This window comes from Gadus chalcogrammus, chromosome 6 (assembly GCF_026213295.1).
Source record: "Gadus chalcogrammus isolate NIFS_2021 chromosome 6, NIFS_Gcha_1.0, whole genome shotgun sequence".
Taxonomy (NCBI): domain Eukaryota; kingdom Metazoa; phylum Chordata; class Actinopteri; order Gadiformes; family Gadidae; genus Gadus; species Gadus chalcogrammus.
Window position 1 is genome coordinate 6,652,049 of NC_079417.1, and position 21,609 is coordinate 6,673,657.

Below are 21,609 nucleotides of genomic sequence, written 5' to 3' on the forward strand. Positions count from 1 at the left end.
GAATAACAATAACAGACCTAAAGTAAATGGAGTTAATGCTCTGTGTCACATCGACATTTGATGAAGTTCATGCTTATTAGTTTTCAAAGTGATGTGGAAATATCTTTCCCCTCCTGAACTCCATTGGACTTAGAAAATCACAAGTCTGCACTTTTATTACTGGTAAGAAAGGGCCGACAAACCCAGCTGATGTTATTTCACAGTTGTGATAAAAAAAGTGTTTTTGCAATGGTTTTGAAACGCCATTTAATTTGTTTGAATGATTCACTTTATTGGCTCAATAGAAAGTCCCCTGTTGTTCATTGTTTCCCTCACCATGTACCGTTTAATTCATATTTGTTATTTTCCTTTGTGGGGTTGTGGCCTTATGTCCACACGAGACACATCCTGACGTAAGCAGGAGGCATGGCATGACACGTTGAATCGATTGCTCAATCTCAGCACTACAGTGAACAAAGTTCTATTGAATTTCATTAAAATGCTGGCTGCTAATCCTGTCCTGTCACATGGAGACTGGCCAACGCATGCATGAGTTGTGTTCGAACACCAAGCAATGCTCGAGAACCCATTCTGACAACTTGGCCAAAAAATCAGAGCAGTGAATCCAATGTGTAAATCCAATTGTGTACCATTTATATGTATGAGAGACTCGTAGAGAAGAGAGTCTGAAATAGCTATGCTTTCAAAGTAGCTTCCCAACATTCGACATAGACCAACCTAAGATACGTATGGAAGCCAAAACACAAAAGGACCTCAAATACAAGGTCTTACAATACATTGTAGTTTCAAGAGGGTAGTGAAAACAATTCCAATGCATGACTTTGTTATTGCAGAGAAATGGCTTACTTTATTTAACCTTGGGTGAAGAGGATGAGAAATTGTAATTTCAAAAACATGAATAGGCCTGCAAGCTTATATTGGACACCTATAAGTAAAACGCGTAGATAAATAACTGCAGAAATGGTTCTTGCAGCAGTGAATGCAGTCATTTATTAAGTGAAATATAAGCTTTATAAAAAACAGGTAATTATTCTGCAACCCGATTGAGCCATTATGGCTGTTATGTTGTGGTTTGGTTTCACTGCTCCAGTGGTTTTATCCTAGGGGTGCGCCAACGTCTCTGAATATACAGGACCACACCATACCAGGGTGGTCCCCCAGCCTTCCTCAGACCCCTACACCATCCTCACCGACTCCAACACCTTTCAGCCCAGCCGGCCCCCCACAGGTCCTCGTAGATCTGTAGGTTTATGAAAGACTATATCCATTATATACGGTAGGAGACACTAAGCCCATGATGGGGAGATAGGACTATGATATACCTCCAGAAAATGTATTGAATCATGGCTTGTATTAAATTACATCTTAGTACATATAGTAGGCCAATACATGATTGTATATATTTTACAAAAGATAAATGCACAGCCACATAGTAGGCTAGAATAATATGATAAATAAATGAATACAAATAAAATAGGGGAGAGCTGAGAAAACCATGACGTTGTGGCCAACAGTTTTATCACTTTACTTTCCTCTAATTTAATTTGAAGGGAGAAAGATTAAGGTTTTAAGATGTGTGTAAAGAGCTTTTTCAGGTCATTGGAAATGCATCAATCTTTCCTTACATTTTTGCATTTGAATGTAGTCCTCAGAAGTGTAACAACTTCCACAGTAAAATGTTATCCTAGCCCTATAGAAATTATAATATAACGTTTAACATCTTCAGGGCTTTGACATTTCAACATATAAGCAGAATGTAATCTGAGTTGGGAGACACATGCAATGTCCTTTGGCCGCTTTTGGGCTTCACTCGCTTTATATTTAATTACTGGAACTAACACTGTGGGGCAGTGGGAAATATGAACAAAAGGGAAAGATAGGACAATGTATACCATAACAATTACTAATGGTTCACACTTGCTTATGCATATTTACCATTATGCACAAAAAATATTAGTCCACTCACCTTGTGTTCCCTTAGCTACCTGGGAACCCAGATTCCCATAGCTACTCAGCTCTCGGTCCAGTTGTTGTTATTTCATGGGTCACACAGCACTTTGAACGTTTGAGGTTTTTTTTGGTTGCTACTCCAATTTTGACTCTGGCTGATCCCAGCCTTGTAAGGCGCGTTTGACACAAGCTTCAGCTAAATGACCAAATGGATTGGAAGTCCAACCCCACTCCAGCGTGCTGCTGTGTCTTCCCCTTGCAACCATCATGGGACCAGAGTGCATGGAAGGGGGGGGGGGGGGGGGGGGGGGGGGGGCGCGAGAGGCAGCCTCTGCCGACACTTCAGGGAGCTGGTGCATTCCTCCTCCAGACACTGGGGGTCTTCATCTGGGCCATCCAGTCCCTTCTGGTCCAAGCAAGTGAATTTGATGGCTGTTTGTGTACAGCGTGTAAAGATGGGTTGTTTCACATGCACAAACAAGGTTGCCTCCTTGGCCAGGTCACTCAATAATTATAATTAATAATAACAGTACTATTTTATACCTAGACTTATGCTTTCTAGTTTAGCTGTTTTGTTTTATTAGCACCGTGTGTTTGGATGTCGTAAGGATTTCGATACACAGAATTACCTGCTGTTATAACTGACATTATCACCAAATACCTTATTACCATATTATTTGTATTGAATGTTGGGGTTTATGTACTGTATGTATGCTTATGAAGTTTTAATCGTGGATTGAACCTAATAAATGCGAAAAAAGCGAAATGCGAAATCTGTTTGGAGTAAAATGATTGTTTTGAGTCAAAATTAGTGTTTCTTTGTTTGAACTTCATGTAGGGTTTATTCAATGTGGCCTTTCTTACTTTTTTCTCTGTTTCACCATCTTTCTAATTTATCTTAGATTTTTATTTTTCTAATCTTTACTACTTTCTTCATGGTCAATTGATCTTTCTTGCTTCATTCTTTCTTTCTTTGTTTATTTATTTGCTACTTCGCTACATTGCTATGGCTGTTACTTATTACTCTTAACGCAGTTTATTGTTTGTTTGCTTTATGGTTAACTATTTTGGTTATTGTTTTCAGTGCTATACTGTTGCAGTAATACTGACTGTTTTTGGTTCCCCATGAGATTAAAAACCCCAACCTGAGGTTTGGCTATGATTCATCCATGTTTGAACATTGTTTAATTAGGTTGTAGTAACTTTCCTATCCCTGTGCTATGTTTCTCTTTGTTACCTGCAATGTGTGTGTCACTTTCTTCTGATATCACAAATGGATATTACATTTTTTTAGATTGTTGAGTTAAATGTCACCATGACCGTGTTTCTGTTCTCTGAACGATAGACCAACCGTCAGTGATTGTGTTATAAATTATTTGTTTTTAATTTTCTGAATTGAATGCCATGGTCACACACAGTGAAGAAAGCAAAGGTGTTAAATAGTTTAACAGGTCTACTAGCCTTGGGACGCAAATGGCATGAACCATTACGTGTTCTGTATTCTCCCACAAACTCAAATCTTAAATAATACGTGACCAGAAATCACACAGCCTAGTTCTTGGCTGTGATTGTATGTCTTCTGTCTATGTGTATGTATTAGAAGCCACAGATTAATGATAGAATCCAGGGGAGCCTTTCCACATGCTGAAGGCATAACTCCCAGCCTGTTGGGAGTGAAGATAAAGATTCTATAATACAAGTTAAAGAGTTTAATCAGCCTCAGGAGTCTTAAAGATAACATCTGTTACATAGCATCATCATGTTGTTTATTTTAAAGATAGTATGGTCGGACATATATGCAGTACCGTCCATCTGAAATGAATGGACATCAGTTCATGATTCACTCAGTTAATCAATTCGCCCATCAATTTCCATCATCCGCTTATTTCTATTCTTGGTCCTGTGGGATGTCATGAAGCCATTTTAATTTGAATGAGACAATGGAGTGGAGATTAATATAAATGATTGTGGATGTAATTAAATTTGCCCCTTTAGCATATGGAGCCGTGTATAATTTACTGGTTATTTCATGAATCGTCGGCCACTGTATTCAATTAAAAGACATTAAATTGATGGGGATGAGAAATAGATAAGAGATGAGTAAGTGGGGGTGCTTGAGGGAGAGAGAGAGAGAGAGAGAGAGAGAGAGAGAGAGAGAGAGAGAGAGAGAGAGAGAGAGAGAGAGAGAGAGAGAGAAAAGGAGAAAGATTTGTCCAGACTCATTCTATCTATTAAGCCTACATTCTGTCCTCGTTATTTTTCCACATCACGTAATCCAACCTAGATTCCCAGTACAGCCTCGTCAACAAAAACCCAGGGTTGGTATGGCAAAGGAGAGAACCTTAACGACACGCAATACATGGGGCACAGATGCTTCAGAGAACAATCACTGATGGTTTTCCCCTGTAATGCCCTTCTATTCTTGCTTCTTTCCCTTGTGAAGATTTCCACACAACCCTGGAAACGATTTGAGCCCTCTGGATCTCTGGGTGCATCAGGAGCCCGCCCGGTTGCTGTTCCAAGGATTCGAACCAAACATGGTTGACTCGTTTTCATTTCTTTGCCCTACATGTTAGGAACTTCCAGATGTCCCAATTATTTATTTCCCAATATTTGTATAGCTTTGATTGTTTAAAAAGGCGCCGCGTGTACAATTATTAGTTTAAAACATTCAAAAATGAACTGCAATTATCAACAGAATGCAAAAAAGAGATTACAGAGATGTTTAATTCAGTTAGCAGCCAGCCCAGCTAGCGCCTGGCCCGTAGCGTCTCATAATACCACTTTGTACCTCAAGAGATGATTTCCGTCATTGCAGTGTCCAGTCCAGTCCAGCCCTCAGTCCAACAGGAGAGGAGGAAGAAGCAGAGCTTCCCAGAGGGCAAGCTGACTTACCGGATCACGAAGCATAGATTCACTAAAGTAAACATTTAACTTTACCTTATATCTGGTGGGCAAGCTTTTTTTTGCGACCCTTTGGGACCCAGTTCGCCAAATCTTACATGTTGCCCCTTCTTTGTCCTTTGTTATCCGCTTTGCTTTCTTCTTTTTTATAGTTTTCCATTAAGTACTTTTCTATGCTGACAACCGGATTATGGTGGTGGGCCAGTAGTACGTAATCCTTTTCTTTCTGACCTTAATGATGCCATACCACCAAACCAGGCACATGGGTTTATAAGAGCACAGCAGCAATAGAAGCATGAGCCGTGGCCTTGCAATTGCTTCTTTTAGTATAGTTAAGGATTCAAATAAAATAACTGATTTTCAATTCTTTCTTCCCTTAGGAAAGAAAGAAAAATCCTTATTATCTATTCATTATTTTAATTTTCCTTTTCTTTAATTTCTTTATTTTATTAAATCTCCCCCCAAAAAAGAATCCTTCATTAATTCGTACATTTTCTCATTCATTTTCTTTCTTAAGGCTAAACCATGCCGGTGTTGGTGTTTTGTGAGGGCATCGATCCTTCCAATGGACAGTTGTGGCTTCAGGACATATACTCTTGGTCACTGAAACATACTCAATAGTAATTAGCCGTTCTCATAGGAACAAACGCCACAAAACCAATAGGGTACAAGCCCAGTTGTTGGATACCACCCATGTAATACCAGTCACAACTAATTAACCAATGACCTTCACAATGAATGTAGGCGACCTTAAATGTTCCAAGCTATAAATTCCAAGCCATTTGCCGAATGTTTTTTTCCATGGAGATGAGGTAACTATTCTGGATCACATTTAAAATCAATATATAGAAACTCATTTTTACCTGAGACTGCAGCTACATTTTCATCAAATAAAAGGACCTATATTTTCCACCAGGTGTGTGTGATTAGCCATTGCAAGCCGTTTCTAAATCGGCACTGCCATGTTACTCATTCAGCTTGTTATGGCTAATCACACTCACACCTGGTGGTAATGAGGGCCATTTATCATCTATATATTGAAAGACACAGAGGTTAAAGGTCAGCCCCTTGGACCTCACTTACCATGCAGTTGCTGGGGAGTTAAGTAGCTGATGCTTGACAGCTTGGGGGAGAGGCAACAGACATCACAACCCAGGGTGGTTGAATATCTAGTTTTTATCTACATTTAATTGTGTCTGTATCTAACAACCCACTGTTGCTAGAGAGGGTGACAAAATCCTTGTCAGAATGTTTTTTTATTGGTTTGTTAATTCAAGTTTTTTCACACTAAGCCTAGTTCACATTTTTTGGATAGACGGCTTATAACAACATTGTATGTTACAACTATATAAATCAGAACATTGATTGAACATTTGGCCAGTCACCTGTTGCTGATATAATAATCAACACATCTGTAACAACTTCTCTGGTGCTCTGCCTCCCCCCCTCTCACACACACACACACACACACACACACACACACACACACACACACACACACACACACACACACACACACACACACACACACACACACACACACACACACACACACACACACACACACACACACACACACACACACACACATTGCCCCCCTCCCAAGAGCACACACTCCAGTAATCAAAATACCCATCCCGGAAAATGTGTGATATTTATACCGGCAAATCAAATATCATTGCGCTAAATATCATTCCTCCTTTCCTGAGACTCATCCACGGGCCAGTGATGTATTATTCAAAATCTTTCCTGTTTTAAATACACATAAACACATTTGAAGCTCTGTATTTGCCAACCATCATTTATCCATCGTATGAAACGCGTAAACCCATCTGTGAAAAGGTCCTACCGCATTAAATCCTTCGGCAAACCGGTAATCCCTTGGACCGTTAAGTGTGGAAGGCATTGCCTAGCGCATATCTATACATAAGCACAAACCTGCACCATGCACACATCGGCAAGCAGCATCTACATGCAGCCAACAGTGGTCTGGGTGTAACATGTCACCGTGAGCCGGCAGCATGGAGGATGTACAGATTAAGGCCATCTACTGCTCCGGGGGCTTATAGTTGAATCGCTTTCTATTAAACCTTACATTCCTCTCCCGCCTTTTCTCGCACTTCATCTCCCGTTCCATCGCTGAGCAGCTCGGACTCGGGAGCTCCATAAAAAGTAGCGAGAGAGGGAAGACGGCCCAGCTCAGAGGTCAGCTACTGGACGCTCCGCTGCCCTGCAGTGCTCAGCCATTCGGTGGGATTCTGTGTTCCGTTTCTGCCTAAACTCCAGTGCCCTCGTGGCATGGAACGAAGCACAACAGTTGTGCGTTTGCTGTCCACTGTGCATTCCTTCTATATACCACTTGCTTGTTGTGACTCGGAAACGCGTCACTCAAAGATCTCTGCACTAACACCGACACAATAACAGCGACCACCCTGTCCAATCGATTGACCGCATTCCTTCGGCCTGTTACAGCCCGTATTAACCGTCTTCTTTTTGAACCCCCCCCCCATCCCCCCCACATCCCCCCAGATGCATCTGTGTGCCAGCGCTGCGCATACACGAACACAAAAGGCTCGGTTGCCTTGGAAGATGTATGCATGCGCTGTCATCTCTGTCATGTGCTCTGCATTGCACCGACCAAGGGAACCCATGCAAAATGTAAATACCTCCATGGCGTGCCGTATACGTTCAGAGAATGGATTATTTGTGAAGTATTTAGCAGCCTAGTAGAAGGGCCTCTGGCGGTGGCATTGCTGAGAACATGATGTGTGTTACGTAACGCTCTGGTGGTGGAAGGGACTGAGCTAAAGGCTGTCCCACATATTGCATGTAGTGTGAGAGTTTATTGGCAAGAGAGGCAGAATATGTGTTTGAGTGGTGGGAATAGGACAGACCGAGAGAGGGAGCGAGAGATAGATCGAGGGAGAGAGAGATACAGGGAGAGAGAGAGAGAGAGAGAGAGAGAGAGAGAGAGAGAGAGAGAGAGAGAGAGAGAGAGAGAGAGAGAGATAATGGGACGAGAGACAGAGAGCAGAAGAGATCAGTGAGCGACGAGCGAAAGAGAGAGAGACACACACACACATACACACACACACACACACACACAGTGAGAGACTATAGAGAGATACAAGGTTATACATAGGGAGCTGGAAAAGGGCTGCTAACTAGCAGAGAGTGTGAGAGACAGCGTGGTGTGACTGGGAGAGAGTCTTCTGGCTAACTTGGGAGTGCATGGACAGCGTGCACACACAGTGAAATCTCCTCATCAGTGCTCACAATCCTGGGGATCTAACTCATTAGTGGAGGAGGATTTCAACTTGAATTGTTTTTATTGCAGCTGGGCAAAGCAGATGAGGACACACCACACTGTGCGGATCTTCGTTAAGGCACTGGTTCTGACGTGACCCGTGTGGAGTTTATATATTGGATATTTTCTGAAACTACGTTTTTCTGAAACTCTGCTGTTTGATAACGACTGCTACAGGTGCATCGGTGAGTGTTACATTTTGTGTTGATTTTGTGGGTGCTTCATGTGCTGCTTCTTTTAATGACATTTTTCTATGGACAATCTGGACTAGCTGAAGTTTTTATGGAAAAAATGTGTAGGCTGAAATAATAATATTGTACCCTATGTAAATCGATAGTTAATACATAACTATGCTTGTATAATGAAATCAATGTAAGTTATATTATCGAGGAAGAAACAGCTATTGATTGACATTTAACAAACAAAAAAAGTAAAAACATTTGTTGCCTTTATGGATAATCAATTCTTTATAATCATTATTTTGTCATTGTGTGAAAAGCTCTAACAAAAAAAATAACAGGATAGGCTGTTGCAGATGTAATCTTACCTTGTCAACACAAAATGTTTAAGTTTTTTACATCCAAATCAAAGTAGGCCAATACCAATCACGGTTATCTTTAGCAGGCTAGCAGCTCCGCAGATCTGGGGAATCTCTCGGATACGTCGGCCACGTGCGAGGCTTATGGCAGCACAGCGGGGGTGAAAAGGCGCCAAATAAAGCGTGGGAGCGCTGGGAAACACGTCCCCTTGACAGAGCCGCGGCAGACGTCAGTCGTCATGAGGCGTCCGGACCATGCGGCCCAGCACTGACACGATGGAGGCCGACACCGCGGCCACCCACCGTAACTTCATTACTAAGGTGGACGTGCCTGACCACGCGCACTACACCGTGGCTTTCTTCGTCTCCGTCATCGGCACCCTGGGTTGCACGGGGAACGCCCTCGTGCTGTTCGCCTTCTACAGGTGCGTGTGTGTACAGTATTATTTCAGTTGTTTTCAAACGGATTGACAGAAAAATTAAGATATTAATATGAGTGTGTGCGTGTGTGTGTGTGTGTGTGTGTGTGTGTGTGTGTGTGTGTGTGTGTGTGTGTGTGTGTGTGTGTGTGTGTGTGTGTGTGTGTGTGTGTGTGTGTGTGTGTGTGTGTGTGTGTGTTTATGGACAGATAGTGAGTGAAAGTGAGAGAGAGAGTGAGCTGTGTTTTTGTTAGGGAGAAAAAGAGAGAGTGAATGTGTGTGAGCGAGAGAGATCAAGAGGGAGAGTATTAAAGGATTTTGTAGTGTGTCCGCCTCTTGGTCTCCAGAGATAGATGTAACGGGTTGTCCATCAGGGAATTATAGTCCTGAAGCATGTTCACTAATCCCAATTCAGGGAAAATCGGTCTTCAAAAAAATGCTCTCTCTGTTTCTGCCATTTACAAATATTGGAAACACACATTTGAATTTTATAATTTCATTATTCCACTCTGAATTATGGAGCCAAGTTCTTTGTGAACTGAATTGAAAATGAATAGAAAGACATGAAAGCACTAGAGATAGAGAGAAAGAGAGAGCACGACAATTCGAGAGTGAATAAGAGAGGACAGAGGCAAGCAGTATTGGGAGGCCGATCGATCTTTCCACTTTATTTGAACAATTTAGAATGATGTTCGAAATCTGGGACCGAAATCCATTCTTAAAGATGAATTAATTATTTAATTGGCTAAGAGGGTCAAGTGAAGACTCAAGATGACTGACAAATGATGAAAACACCTACCAGCATGAATGCATGATGAATGATGTTCCAAGTAGCGAGGGCATAGTGCAGCTTAGGCAGTGGCGTCACTAGGCTGTTTCATTTGGGGCTTAAGCCCCGGATATTATTTAATTAACCTCTTGCTTGCTTTACACTAGAAACAAACATGGGGATTCCAGGGCCATCTCAAAATAGTCTAGTCCTTCTAGATAGTCCTTCTGGAAAGAGAATAAACGATTTAAAAACATAACCAGACTTTTTACCTGCATGGTTACCTGGTTTAAGTGAATTAACCTATCCTATCTCCAGTCATTTATATAGATATAGATATGTAAGATCTGTCTCACTTGTATTAATTTTACTCTGAAATAACTTGAATGGAACTTAGTTATTTAAAGCTATAATAAACTGTGAATTTTGTATATTTATGTAAAGCATTATGAAAAAATTTGCATGCGCAATAAAGCATGCAAAAAAAATTGCCATTTTACACTAGAAACAAACATGGGGATTCCAGGGCTATCTCAAAATAGTCTAGTCCTTCTAGTCTAGTCCTTTCCTTTCCCTCTGGGCTAAGCCCCGGATATTTCACAAACCTAGAAACGCCCCTGGGCTTAGGTGTTTGAATTGCGAGATGCTGGGATCTTTGCCCAGCAAGATAGCAAATCTATCTGGAATTCACTACACTTCACTTCGGACAGCAAAATCTGCTAAACAAGTGTTTAACATCAGTATTTCTGAAACATGTAGTAGTCCTCAATTAAAGGTGACATATTATACCACCAGGCGGGAGTTGGATTAGTACCAGGCGGTACCAGGCGGTACAAGCCGTTTTGCTGACATCACAAGTGGGCTTTTTTTCGAAACGGCTTGTAACGGCTAATCACAGTCACACCTGGTGGTATAATATCTCACATTTAACAATAAGGAACTGATCAGAAACTCCCTCAACTTTCTTTTATTTTCATTACAGCAACAAGAAGCTCCGTAATCTGCCCAACTACTTCATCATGAACCAGGCGGTGAGCGACTTCCTCATGGCCTTCACCCAGTCGCCCTTCTTCTTCGTCAACTGTCTCAACAGGGAGTGGATCTTCGGAGAGCTCGGTATATCTAGTCATCTTTCTTTACAAGCCTTACTCTTTTTCCCACTTTACTTTCTCTTAAAATTCTCCTTTGATTCAAGATTAAAAAAAGTTGGAAATATACATTTATATTGTGTGCATATGTGTACAATATATTTGTGTGTGCATTGCCCCACCAGGCTGTAAGCTGTATGCGTTCCTGGGGGCCCTATTTGGCATCACGTCCATGATCAACCTGCTGGCCATCTCCCTGGACCGCTACATGGTCATCACCAGGCCCCTGGAGGCCATGAAGTGGAACTCCAAGCGGAGAACCACCATCGCCATCTTGTTGGTCTGGCTCTACTCCCTGGCCTGGAGCCTGGCCCCTCTCGTTGGCTGGAGTGAGTCCACCATTTAACGAGAGCACCATCCAAACAAATTCATGGGATTACTTTTTTAATGGGAATTGACAGACATATAACGCATATTATTATATAATTACAATTAGGGGCATTTAGCAGACGCTTTTGTCCAAAGCGACTTACATCGGTTAATACACACATTGACACACCGACGGCAGAGTCAACCATGCAAGGCGACAGCCAGCTCGTCAAGAGCAGTTCGGGTTAAGTGTCTTGCTCAGGGACACATCAACACTCCAGCCATATATATAAAAAATATCAATGCAATTTTTGTTGACAATTGCCGTTAAATGTTTTGCGTTATTGACATTCATATATATTTCAAATAAGTCACATTGGCGAAGGCATCCCCTTCCAGCACATGTGAAACAAGTAAACAACTAAAATAAAATAGATTGTATTAGTGAAGACGCAGTCCAAACGCAAAACAAAACAAAATTGTCCCTGCATTATTCTTACAAAGACATAATTCCTCTGGCAGTCAGTGCGCACTATCTCTAAATCAGCCCAGAAGGGGTGCACTTTACTCTCTAATTTGAATCGGTAGCCAGTGGGTGCTCAATGAGTCGGAATGGAACATCGGCTGTTGGCATTAATTTAATCCCACGGGACACGGCCCCCCCAAATACAACAGAGCGCTTAAGACTACACAGTGTGATGCGAGACACACTGTGTAGCACACACGCACCCCGCAGAAAACACACGCCAATATGTGTGCAGTATAACGTAGTTAGCTATGCAACAGCGCGTTTCCGAGCTGTGACCTTAGACGACAGTGCCTTAGCACACCACGGGCTGTGTCTCCCGGTTCCGTGGGATCAGCGCGCACCAGCAGCCAGATGTTCCCAACACCTCCCCTCGGCTCCTCACTGAGTCTTCATGTCACGTCGTTCCCCCCCCTCCAGGCTCCTACATCCCCGAGGGCCTGAGGACCTCATGCACCTGGGACTACGTCACTTCCACGGCGTCCAACAGGAGCTACACCATGATGCTGTGCTGTTTCGTGTTCTTCATCCCCCTGGCTATCATCTCCTACTGCTACCTCTTCATGTTCCTGGCCATCCGCAAAACAACCAGGTACAAACTCAAGAGCTTGTGTCTTGTTGTTATTGCTGTCGTTATTGCGATCGGAGCATTGGTGCGTCTGTGTGTGTGGGTGTTTGTGTGCGAATGCATGTTTCCAGCTCTGTGTGTGTGTGTGTTTTTGTGCGAGCGCATGTGTGTGCATGCATGCGTGCCTGCGTGCGTGTTTTGTGTGTGTGTGAATGTGGTGTGTGTGTGTGTGTGTGTGTGTGTGTGTGTGTGTGTGTGTGTGTGTGTGTGTGTGTGTGTGTGTGTGTGTGGATGTGTGTTTGCGTGTGTGTGTGTGTGTGTGGATGTGTGTTTGCGTGTGTGTGTGTGTGTGTTGTGTGTGTTTGCGTGTGTGTGTGTGTGTTGTGTGTGTTTGAATGTCCTCGGCTCGGAGACTAGGAACTAATATATATATTACCTTGTGATAAAAACAGTATATTTGACCAAAATATTTGAACGCATGCAATTTTGAGAGTGTCTGCGTGTGTGTTTTTGTGTGAATGTTTGTGTGCGCATGTGGGGCGCTTTGTAAACTCGGGACAACATTGTTATTTTAGCCCTTCTTAATATGTGCTGTGAATCAATGCTACAATCTAGTGACGCATTTAATGAAACCCTGCCTAATGTCCATGTGGAGAACCTGCTATGTTTAAGGGGATGATGATTTATAGCGAGGGTCAAGGGTCAGCCTGCGGGCATGTGGAAGACACAGGTTATTGTGTCCTAGCAAAACAGGTTATTGTTCTTCTGAAGGAATGCAAGACAGACCACCCTACCCCCACGTCCACACACACACACACACACAAGCACACACACTCAAAAAGATGCCCCCAAACACACATACACAAACACACACACACACACGCACGCACGCACGCACGCACGCACGCACGCACGCACGCACGCACGCACGCACGCACGCACGCACGCACACACACACACACACACACACACACACACACACACACACAAACACAACCCCCAAACACACAAACGATAAGAGGTACATTAAGAGTGAAAAAAACATCACTTAACTAAATCAACTGAACTTGTAATGACCCCCCCATAGGGATGTGGAGCGACTGGGCATCCAAGTGCGGAAATCCACCATAATCCGCCAGAAGTCCATCCGAACTGAATGGAAGTTGGCAAAGATTGCCTTTGTGGTGATCGTGGTTTATGTCTTATCCTGGTCACCGTATGCCTGTGTGACGATGATTTCCTGGTCAGGGTAAGTGAGCTACATCTCAGTCTTGCATTTAACTTTTGCCCTGTGAAGGGAGAGTGACTTGTTTGGCTTAGTTTGCTTTGTTGTTTTTCCAAAGTGGTTTGATGTTCTTTGACGCTCAGTGTCAAAATGTACAAACTTTTTGACTTTTTGCAGTTGGCAGGTTTCTGGGAGGGCACAGAACTGATTTCATTCCTGAGTTGCGCCGGCAGGCTTTGAAATATTAAACGCGCTACAGCACTGGAAATAGAACTGTGATACCTGGTTAGCGCAGTAGTCGAATGACGCGGATGGCTGCTGTTAATGGTGTCAGAGTTCTCCAGATTCTGTGGTCTAGCATGCAGTTAGGAAGAGGGAAGAGAAAGCCTTGTGAATGCCAACCATCCAACCTTGTTATACATATAACGCTGTTAAAAGATAGACTTTCCTTTCCTAACCTGTCTCACACACACACAACCCCCCCAAAAACAACAACAACAACAAAACAACCAAAACACATAAACCATCTAAAATTATATACATAATATCACGCATACACACACTCCTTGGCAGCTGGCATGGTTGAGTTGATACATGACCTGGATATCCATTTGTGCCTACTCTCAATTGTTTGATGTCATGCCTTGCTTCAACACAGAAGGTCAAATCATTACATCATTACAACACACAGCATCTTGCAGTGTGTTTGTGTGTGTGTGTCTGTAGCTGACATCTGTGCTGTGTTTAATCATGTTGATAATACCCGTTTGTTCTAATCCAGGCATGCCAACATCCTGTCGCCGTACTCCAAAACTGTCCCAGCTGTTATAGCGAAAGCATCTACCATTTACAACCCATTCATCTACGCCATCATACATCAAAAGTACAGGTAAACACGCTCTGCTGCACCTCGTTGAAGAGGCCTTGGGAAAAGAAACGGAACAGATTCCCTGCAAAATAATTCTGCTTTGCTCATTGAAAATAGGTTAAACAGAAGACTCAAGCGATTTCTTATCGGTAGTGATTGTTTATTGAAACGTGAGTGACAAATGCATTTTGGCTTTATTAACCTCTGCAAACTGAATATTAAGATGCTGACTGAGACTTGGCAAAGATACTCCCAAAGGGTTTTAAAGTATGATACTCACCAGTACAGAGTTGTTGTTTTTAAATCACAGTAATTCTGAGGAAAAAGACGAGAATGCACAAGAATGTGATTCTCACATATTGTATCGGTATCGGATGTTTTAGGAAGCCAGGGACCAGAATATCCACTGAATCTCAAGCTGGTGCTTAAGATGATATTCTGAAGAAGCATATGCATTGTCTTCGAGGAAAATATGCAAACAAATAATAAACAGGGCTAAAGAACAAAAAGGTTGTCAGGATAATAAGATGATTATAATGATTAAGATTATTACGATTATAATAAGATGATGATTAAGATTATAATAAGATGTCATCCAAAGTGTCTTGCTTTGATGATAATAATAACTGTCTGAACATATTTATGCAACACATGTCCACCTCTCAGTGACCACATTGTCCTTGAACTCAACAGTTCCTCTTGTGTGTTGACAGGAAGACCTTGGCGGATAAAGTCCCCTGCCTGAGGTTCCTGGCCCCCAACAAGCGGAAGGACTGCACGTCGTCTTCGTTCAGCGGGTCCTCCTACCGGGACTCGGTCATCAGCAGGACGTCCACTGCCATTAGGAGACAGTCCACGGCCGCCAGCAGACACGCGTCAGCATCCAAGACTGCAGCGGGTGCTTCTTCGTACTCGTCCTCAGACAGGGTAACCATGACGCCACACTCACCCAGACGGATATGAACCAAGGGGCAACGATTACCTAAGATATTTTAATGACAAACTAAAGACTTGAAGGATTGTTCTGAATCCTTCTCTTCCTCTTCTAGGTCTAACGGTAACATCATTTATATATCTGTCAGACGATTTGAATATTAAACCCACAATGCACATATCCACTAGCTTAGTTGTTGCTGACTAGAATTTCTGTGATAATAACCATATCATTTAATGATAATATAAATAAACTCAGGGTCCCTGTTTGGTGCTGTTAAATTTTCAATAGGATAAATCGAAAAAGATTGTTTCATACTATCTTTTAGTTTATTTTTTATTGTGTATTGAAGTGTTTCATTCTGACCTCATAAAGGGTAATATCCCTGGGCTCGAGGCAGTCAGACGTTCAGTCTGAAGCCTGAATGGGATTTCGCAGGCCTTTGATAGTCTGTGTGTTTGAAGATCCCAGTTCAGTATGTTCCCAGATTTTCTGCGTCTTTATTTCAGCTCTCAGATGCGTCTTACTTATTGTACTCTATAGTTTATATTAGACATTTGAGGAGAGGTTATTATGTTTGGTACACCTCTGCTTTACGTTTATCTTTATTTAACTATTGTATTCTACAGTCTAGTGTTATCTAATCTAGACTAGTACAACTTTAGTCTTCTGTACCCTTTAAACTATTCAGGTATATTTTAGTCTGACCAATGCATGTCCGTAACATTCCGTAACTCTAACATCTCAGAAATATTTTCTGATTTGCGAGAAAATACTATTCTAGTCTGTCAAGTCCAGACTCGTCCAGTCTAGTCAGACCTTTCCGATAGCGTTTTGCTTTCAGGTCAATGTCGTGGGTTATGTCAGTCCAGTTTTGTTTTACTTCCGTCTATTGCAGTCTAGAGTACTTAACACTTTCCCAGTCTATAAACATTGAATGGAATCCGTGATTCCCTCATCCGCTCAGCTCTTCCGTGTAATGCTTTCCCCTCTGCATTATTCACACAAACTGTCCTCTTGTCTGCGCTGTCCTCCATCGCTGCTCCCAACGCAGGTCTTCGGGGACGTGGAGATGGACCCCATCGACTGGAGATCAGGGGCCTCCTTCCGTCGGCACTCGTCGCGCGGCAGCACCCGCCGGGACAGGCTCTTGAAGAAGCAGCAGATGGAGAGAACGAACAAGAGCGCAGCACACAAGGTGAGAAGGGAACCGAGAGATATATAGTGTTAAGGGCTTGATAAATGGTTCTACGTCGATGCCACACCAGGGGGTTTACGGACCCTCCATGCGTCCATGGCAAGGGGCCTGACGTGCGCCTCTCTAAAATGTTGACCTTCCAACGAGGCGATGCAGCAGCAAGGGCTGCGATTGGTCCGCTTACTAAAACCCGACACAGAACCAAAACAGGTGCACGACTGCGTCAAAGCTTCTGCCTGGTCATAGCGTTGCGTCGACGTGGAACCATAATCAGCCCCTATAGAACCATCTCAAATAGCATTTTTCAGGAGGAGACATGTAAAGAATGGCCTTTTGAATCCTTGCCGTAAAGGTTCCGGGTTTCAAGCCCAATGTCTGCTGTCTGCCTCTGCGCACCTCGAGCAAGATGCCCTTACCTTTAATGCATCCGTGCGACTTGTATCTGAAGAAACGTTCACTGTATGTGCAAATTGTAGCTTTTCTAGATTATGCTTTACGGCCGTGCTTGCTGCTTATGCATATGTGTGACTATTCAGGCATTTGTGTGTTCACGCCACCACCAGCAACCATCGCCGTCGACCAAAATGTCGGCGACCCACTGCAAGAACAAGACGGTCTCCGGTTCGGTCAACATGGCCGCCGCGCCTCCTCAGCTGGTGCTCATCAGGAAGAGGAGCCAGAGTCTAACCAACGGCCTGTCAGACGCCGGGAAGAAGACGGCCGTCGCCAACGGCACCCCGGGCAACCACAAGAGCAAATCTGCGGATTTACATTTCAGAAACCTTCCCGCTCTAGATCAAGCGCTGAATGTCCCTCGCATCATCGTCATCAGTCCCACGTCGGAGGACTGCTTGGTTAAACGCGAGAGCAGCTTCACAGATGACGGTTCTGTCGGGACGGTGGTGGATGAGGACTCGTTAGAGGACAATGATGTTGTTTGAAAAATGTCCCCCAAGTAAACTTTCTTGTTCAGTCAATTTATTGCTTTGTTGGAACTATAGCCTATATGTATTTATGCAGGAGAGTATTTTTATGTTACAATACCCAGTATGATGCTTTGCTGGGTCGGACCTATTGTGACCCTTCAATTCCAGCTCAGATTGTTTGTGTGACATTGTGTTACTTTTTGGGGTTGTTGGCAGATTACTGGTTGTGTAGAATAATTTATTTTACTATAAAATATTGATTTATGAATAAAAAGCCATCTAAAAGTACGATATTACACTGTGTCCTAAAAAAAAATCCAGGACGCGGATACATTTACCCTTTAAAAAAAGTTCACACTTCAAATATTGTTTGGCATCAAAAACGTTATATTGTAGGCTACATTTGTATAATGTGTATCGACTTTCACATTCGAAGGGACGCATGCTTTTTTGGGCAATGTTTGGAGTAGCCTACCCAAAACAAGCGGCTTAATTTGACAATAGTTAGGAATATACCCTTTCTACGCGACAGAGCTTTCGCACCTGAAAGCTTGTTAGGCTGTTTTTAAATCACACACTACATTGACTCGATGTTTAGCAGAAACATGTTAGAGGATTTTGCACACAGCAGTTTCCCCTGAATCAAACTTTCCCAATATAAACGCAACAATCTTCAGTGGATTGTTTGGCCTACTGAATGCATAACTATCCTGGTAAGTAACAAAAGTCTGTCACATTCTTACCAGTTTTTCCTTTTGTTTCCAAGTCTTTGTTCGCGTTATTTTACACTGTTCCTTATTTGTTACGTGTAAAGGAACACAGTGCCCACATCCTCGAAGTTCTCAATAGAGTTTGCGATATATTTGTGAAAAGAAACCCCATGTGTTGTCGTGTGTGTGTGTGTGTGTGTGTGTGTGTGTGTGTGTGTGTGTGTGTGTGTGTGTGTGTGTGTGTGTGTGTGTGTGTGTGTGTGTGTGTGTGTGTGTGTGTGTGTGTTTTGGTGTGTGTTTGTGTGTGTGTGCGTGTGGGTGTGGGTGTGCGTGTGCGTGCGTGGGTGTGCGTGTGTGTGTGTGTGTGTGTGGGCATTTACAGGTATTTATTGAATTATATATGGCATTTTGGTATACTCTTTTGAAGGATTTGGACGGAAAATACGGCAAGCTCACGTGTTGTTAAACCATGCTTACAAAATGTGGACTGTTGAGTTGAATGTAGGCTACTGTAAAATCAGCAGCTGCTGCTTCCAAAATGCCCTCTACTGCTGAAAGAAACGGGCTGAAAGAAAAACAAATCCCCTGGACTACCCTGGACCCTGCCAACCATCCGTACAATAGCAGGGTTTGGCCTTCTTCCTAATTTATTATTATTTTTTATTTGTAGTATTATTAGAATTATGAGTATTAGTGTTATTATAATAAGTCATCTTGGTATTTAATATGATTTACCACTAGGCAGAATCGCCTGCAGTCATACGTGGTCCTCATCGTTTCAAACCCAAGGTCCTGATGTCCCGCTTGCTTGTCAACAAGCTCACTCACCGAGCTGACACACGACATGGATGTTTTGTCGTGGTTCTTGGTTTTTGGCAAAGTTCCCAGAAAAACATCTGGCTTCCGACGGATTAACAGAAGGATCACAAATCTGTGGACTAGATGAAAGAAATACAACAGCTGGATATTATACTCTGACAATATTGGGCGAATACATTCAATATGGTTTATAGTGGCATCAATTATATGATATCTGCTTACTACTGGGTTGTTGGACGATGGGAGGGATTTGCACACTAAAATCGTTTTTTGTAATGGCTGTGTGAAAATAAAAACGTTTTCCTTTTGTAGTAATAACAGTATATGCCCACTAGAGGGACACAGTCACGTATGAGAAAGTAGATGTGGCAATGTGGAGGGAGAATTGCTCCCAGTATAGAGGGGCTATACAGTGAAACCACAGTTGATCTACCATCAGCTAAAGCGGCTTACAGAGCCTATGATGACATATCTTTACCCGGTAGGCAACTTTCACAGCGGTGTTATGTTTACAAAAGGAAGCCTTTCACATGGGTGTGTCCACCTCTTGTTTTGTAGTGGACGTGTCAATGACTTGTGTGGAGTCAAGAGAACGAGTCTAAGGTGCATACTGACAACAGGCAGTGACATCCTCATTGGCTTGTAAGTTCAACGCGAGCAGCATAAACAAATACATGTTACTATTGCTGGTTAAATTCGTCAAGGGGCAAAAATATATTTTTCCCTATTTGAAAATTCGCTATTGACCAATAATCCAGCAGCCAAATTTGACCTAAATGTTAAACGTTGTAGACGTAGATGGCTAATAACCCCATGGCTGAAGCATTGAAAGGGCAGTATTCTGAACGGTTGTGCATGCAGGCTGGAGGAGGCCAGGGTATTGAGAGGAAAGGGGGTAGAGAGAGGGAGTGCTGATGGGGGGGGGGGGGTCGCAGGGGTATTGATGTTGGGTCAAAGTCGGTACTCAACACTCTGAGCAGATGCCCTTCTGCTCCCCTGAAGACCCCACTGGGGATCTGAATCTCCGCCCCCCGGTCACAGACATATGGGCTGGCCTGCTACACACACATGCAAACACACACACACACATTTGCACACACATACATATATACAAACTGATGTGTATATCGCACACACACACAATAGTACACATCACATGAATTCACATAACACACACACACACACACACACACACACACACACACACACACACACGCACACACACACACACGCACACACACACACACACACACACACACACACACACACACACACACACACACACACACACACACACACGTACGCTAATACAAATCACATCAATAATTGATTCCATTTATATAGCACTTTTCTATGTACCCAAAGCGCTTTTCATAGTGAGCATGTGCGTGTGTGTGTGTGTGTGTGTGTGTGTGTGTGTGTGTGTGTGTGTGTGTGTGTGTGTGTGTGTGTGTGTGTGTGTGTGTGTGTGTGTGTTGGGGGGGGGGGGGGGGGGGGGGGGTATGGGTACACCTCATTCACTACCACAATTTGGTCATGATGAAAACACACCACACACACACACTTTGTGCTTTTTGTCAGGCCGTCACTGTAAATAAGAACTTGTTCTTAATGATCTGCCTGGTTAAATAAAGGTAAAATAAAATAATAATAAAAAAACACACAATATTTGGTGTGTCAAATTGAAACAGATAGTATTATATGTATCTGTTCTGTAAAATTCACCTTTTGGTATTTTTAAGTGATTGGGAATCCTTATGCATTTTCCCATTCTTCATCAAAATCGTTCCTGTAATGCTAGTCCGTTTCTCTCACACTATACAATTGTTTATGAAGGGATGGAAGTGAGCTAATATTTTCAAGGAAACAGCTTTACTCAATGCAATAATCATGTGTTGTATGATGTGTCTTCCTTTATATTTGCCTAGTTACTATAGTCCTTTATGTCTGATGATAATGATTAATAAATAAAAATACGTGCGAATAGTGAGGTCAAAGGACCTACAATTCATGTTATATTGTTGTTGAGACTGTTTGTTAATGAGATCGTTGGATTGGTCGATGCAAAATGCAGTAGGCCTATTATTAAAAGCATAGCCCGGTCCATTGGTTCTGATTGGCTCTAAGCCGCATGCTCTATAAACACACACCTGTGACGGCAAAGCAATCCATTGTAAGCGTTAACGCGGCGCCGTTCTCAAATGATGCTCTGTTGCGTGCCAAACATTTTGCTGCCTTGAGGAACTTTACAGGTCGGGGGAAGAATGATGAACAACGAGGGTTTGTTTTCAATAAATTATCGTATTTAATGTTGCTGTGTGTTGAGTTGGTAGTTAATACGAGGTAGTCTATAGCAACCATTATAGTTTCCCTTTTATAATAGCGCACACACTGCACTCCGCTTCGACCTCACAACGCCCCCTAACTGTTCTCAAATCCTCGTAAAACACACGTTTGCCTTATTTGACCAATGCAATGTAGACTAGAGGGT

General features: G+C 42.7%; 1 protein-coding gene across 1 annotated transcript; it reads left to right on the top strand.

Annotated features, from left to right (window-relative positions):
- Positions 1-8,954: 8,954 nt before the first annotated feature.
- Positions 8,955-17,952, top strand: opn4xb (opsin 4xb). Its single transcript, XM_056592722.1, has 9 exons — positions 8,955-9,124; positions 10,870-11,003; positions 11,161-11,364; positions 12,291-12,462; positions 13,526-13,687; positions 14,445-14,552; positions 15,245-15,458; positions 16,520-16,663; positions 17,227-17,952. The coding sequence occupies exons 1-9, from the start codon at positions 8,955-8,957 to the stop codon at positions 17,602-17,604; spliced, it is 1,686 nt and encodes a 561-aa protein (XP_056448697.1). The 3' UTR covers positions 17,605-17,952.
- The last annotated feature ends 3,657 nt before the right edge of the window (positions 17,953-21,609 follow it).

Bases quoted from the DNA above. Each gene is read 5' to 3' on its own strand.
- opn4xb (XM_056592722.1), top strand. From the start codon at position 8,955: ATGCGGCCCAGCACTGACACGATGGAGGCCGACACCGCGGCCACCCAC. The intron at 14,553-15,244 runs GTAAACACGCTC...GTGTGTTGACAG, and splicing joins ATCATACATCAAAAGTACAG to GAAGACCTTGGCGGATAAAG. The intron at 15,459-16,519 runs GTAACCATGACG...CTCCCAACGCAG, and splicing joins CGTACTCGTCCTCAGACAGG to GTCTTCGGGGACGTGGAGAT.